The 3,636-nt window shown below is 35.5% G+C and overlaps 1 protein-coding gene across 1 annotated transcript; it reads right to left on the bottom strand.

Annotated features, from left to right (window-relative positions):
• LOC109058745 (Krueppel-like factor 10) lies at positions 1-2,231 on the bottom strand. Its single transcript, XM_042740295.1, has 2 exons — positions 1,805-2,231; positions 1-275 (listed from the first exon to the last, which is right to left on the bottom strand). Exons 1-2 carry the CDS (start codon positions 2,229-2,231, stop codon positions 1-3), a joined length of 702 nt encoding a protein of 233 aa, XP_042596229.1.
• Between the last annotated feature and the right edge of the window lie 1,405 nt (positions 2,232-3,636).

The raw sequence follows: 3,636 nt of genomic DNA, 5'->3' as shown, positions 1-3,636 counted from the left end.
TCAGCTCGAGTGTTTAGGTGCCAGAGGCTGCAGGTGACAGACAGCACTGATGCTGTTCAGACGGTAAACCTCCTTCTGCCACACCGGCGTTCTCCTGGCTGTTAGATGGCGGCGTGTGTGTTTTGTCAGGTGGTCGCTGCGCACAAAGCGGCTGTGGCAAACCGGGCAGGAGAAACGCTTCTCTCCGGTGTGCGAGCGCCGGTGACGGGACAGTTCATCAGATCTGGCAAACCGCCGTAAGCAGCCGTCCCAGCAGCACCTGAACGGCTTCTCACCTGGTGGGAGCAAATGGAAAACAAAGTTTCTAAATTTATTAAAAAGTCTTAATTTGCTCTTCCACAAGATGAAGCCTTAATTAAGATGGCAGAAGATTTTACATTCGTGGAAGTCATGGCATTAAATGTTGCATGGCTCTGCAAAAATATGAATATCACTCCCTAAGTGTTTGTGTTCCGATGCAAATATCTAAACATTTTAAAATCAAGATACTGTATGTGACCCTGGAGCACACAAAACCAGATCATAAGGGTCAATTTTTCGAAAAGTGAGATTTATACATCATCTGAAAGCTGAATAAATAATCTCTCCGACTGGTTGGACGGAAACGGTGCTTTATTCGCAGATGTTTTATGCGATATTCCGTTTTACTCATAAGTGAAATTCGCATCTTTGGATTGAAACATATTGGGAAAATCATCTTTAAAGTTGTTCAAATGAAGTTCTTAGCAATGCATATTACTAATCAAAAATTAAGTTTTGATATATTTACAGGTAGGAGATTTACAAAATATCTTCATGGAACATGATCTTTACTTAATATCCTAATGATTTTTGGCATAAAAGAAAAATGGATAATTTTGACCCATACAATGTATTTATGGCTATTGCTACAAATATACCCCAGAGACTTAAGACTGCTTTTGTGATAAAGGGACACATATTTGCTTGAAAAGAAAAATGAACAAATAAAGCCATGTTTCTGAGAATTTGTGAATTTCTGCTTAAAACAAGAACAGATATCTCTCAGTGAGGAATGAAAACGTTTTCCCTTTGTATTAAGCTGATTTTTCTGAGCCTTTTGGCAGATATTTGTTCTTGTTTTAATCCCAAACTGACTTTATTTTGTTCGCTTTCTCAGAAAACAAGACTTCTTGCGTCATTTGCTTCTCAAGTAAATGCATCTTGATTGAAGTTACTTGTGATCAAAAGGTACAGTAAAAGTTATTTCTTTATTCTGGTGACGGTTATTGTATAAAACTATTATATATTAAAAAACAAGAAACATAGTTGACAAGACAACTTATAGTGCTAAAGTAACTAAAACTAATAAATAAACATTTATAAAAAAAAAAACTATATAAACATATTTACTAACAAAACTGACCAAAACACAAAAAAGATACTAAAACCTACTATTCAAAATACTATATATATATGTATATATAATAGTATATCAATGATTCAAACGTAATACTGTTTAGTAGTTGGGAGCTGAGCTATTCAAGCATTAAGCTATTTATTTTTTTATGAATTTATTGTCTTTATTTGTAAAATAAATTAAAAAGAAATGGAGATCGGTGTAAAGTTGTATTTTTAAAAGTTTAAGCAATGCCAATACAACTCATAGTGTAGACTTTACATTTAAAAAACATATTGATGTATCACTTTTCCTTATATTCATTCCTTGAACTTGGAATAATTTCAAGGAATGTCTAACATTTCATAAAACCTGCAGAAACTCTGCAGTGTAAAACCAGTGCTCTAAATCATGCACACGATAAAGTCCTTAACATGTTCTCTGCACCTGTGTGTGTTCTCAGGTGTGCTTTAAGGTGGGAGCTTTTGAAGTATGTTTTCCCGCAGTCGGGATGAGAGCAGACGTGATGACGGGGCCGTGACGGGGCGGCTCTGTGTGTGGATGAGTCGCGGGCTGGAGCGGGAGCGATGGCGGTAAACTTCGATCCACATGAAGGCGCTGTGGCTGTTTGTTCAGGAGGTAGAATCACCAGGACTGAAGCTGTGGCCACGAACAGCACAGACGCCGGAGGAGCGCTGGAGCTCGCTGAGAGCGGATCAGACACCGCTGCAGCAGGGGCTGATGGGGGATGACGGTTCATGTCTGTGTCTGACGTGTTCTGGATCTGTGTGGGATGATGGTGATGGATCGGTGTGAAGTGACCCCAGGTGCGGGTGTTCTCTATTGCGGGGTCTGATGGGGTGTGATGGTGCATGACGTTACCTGAAAAAATACAACCGATTCATGACTGTTTTTGCATAGTACTTAACAATTGAAAATATGAGTCAATCTCACAAAAACATCTTCAGGTCATGTTGTGCACATTCATTTCATGATTTTATTGTTTTTGTTGTTATTGTTGTTTTGTTTTTTTATTTTTGGGTTGTTTCTGTGGTTATTCATAATTATGCAGTCCTTTTATTACTGTATTTATTGTATTACTGTACTACAATGACTTTTTTACGGAATGTTTTTTAAGGTTTGAGTTATAGATTTCAACTTTTTGATCTGTTGATATTTTTACAGTGTTTAATTATCACAGTACATTACGACAACTGTTTTGTATCACAAATGCTCTGAAATGTTGTTTAAATATTAAATCGTTCATGAGGCATCTAATTTATATGCAAACATTTCCAGAACATAAATCTGAATTTTTTTCAGTGTCATTTAATCACTTGGATATTGTTTTATTTTATTATTTTGAGTACATTTTTATTTAATTTTTTATATTTTCTGTTTTCACTTTAGTTTTATTCATCTCTGTTTATGATGTCTATAATAAGTCTATATAGATTTTATTCTTTTTTCAGTTTTAGTTATTTTAGTGAATTCTATTTTTTTTTTTTTTTGTCCAGGTTTATTTTGTGTTTTATTTTATTTTATAAGATTCTCGATGCACTGACTGCACTTCCCAAGTGTTTGAATCAGCTTTGCTTGACAGTATTCTCAAGCTTGCGGTAATCCTTGTGCTTGTGCACCTTTATACCCAATTTCTTCCTTCCAGTCAACTTTGCATTTAATATGCTTTGATACAGCACTCTCGTGAACAGCCACCCTTTCTGTGATTACCCTTCTGTAAACTACTCTCTTTGTGGAGGGTGTCAGTGATGGTATTCTGGACCATTTCACCAAGTCAGCAGTCTTCCACATTTACATTTAGTCATTTAGTCATTTAACAGATGCTTGTATCCAAAGGACTCTTACACAAATGAGGACAATGAAAGAGATCAAAATCAACAAAAGAGCAATGACCAACAAGTGGCTTTGCATAACAAGTCTCAGGTAGCGTTAAACGCAAAGTACACGTACCAAGGGCTTTTAAGTAATATGAATACACAATAAAAAGATACATAGGTTTAGAAATAGAAAAAAATGATTAGAGCAAGCTAGTGTTAGAGGGCTTTTTTTTTATTGTGACATATTGTGATTTCAAAGAACAAGAGATACCCAGAATTTATACTATAGGGGAGCAAGCTATCAAATGGTAAAAATTCTAATATTTTGAGATACGGGATTTTTGATTTCTTTCGCTGAGCTGTAAGCTCTGCTATATCCCAAAAAAAAAAAAAAAAAAAAAAAAACAAAAAAAATATATTAATATATAGATATAGTATCAT

Source organism: Cyprinus carpio, chromosome B16 (genome assembly GCF_018340385.1).
Source record: "Cyprinus carpio isolate SPL01 chromosome B16, ASM1834038v1, whole genome shotgun sequence".
NCBI lineage: Eukaryota > Metazoa > Chordata > Actinopteri > Cypriniformes > Cyprinidae > Cyprinus > Cyprinus carpio.
The sequence above is the reverse complement of the archived record's forward strand: the minus strand, read 5'-3'. Positions and strand labels throughout refer to the sequence as shown.

Coding starts and splice junctions, on each gene's coding strand:
- LOC109058745 (XM_042740295.1), bottom strand. CDS start 2,231: ATGCACCATCACACCCCATCAGACCCCGCAATAGAGAACACCCGCACC. Junction 276..1,804: donor ACACCTGAGAACACACACAG/GTGCAGAGAACA, acceptor TGCTCCCACCAG/GTGAGAAGCCGTTCAGGTGC.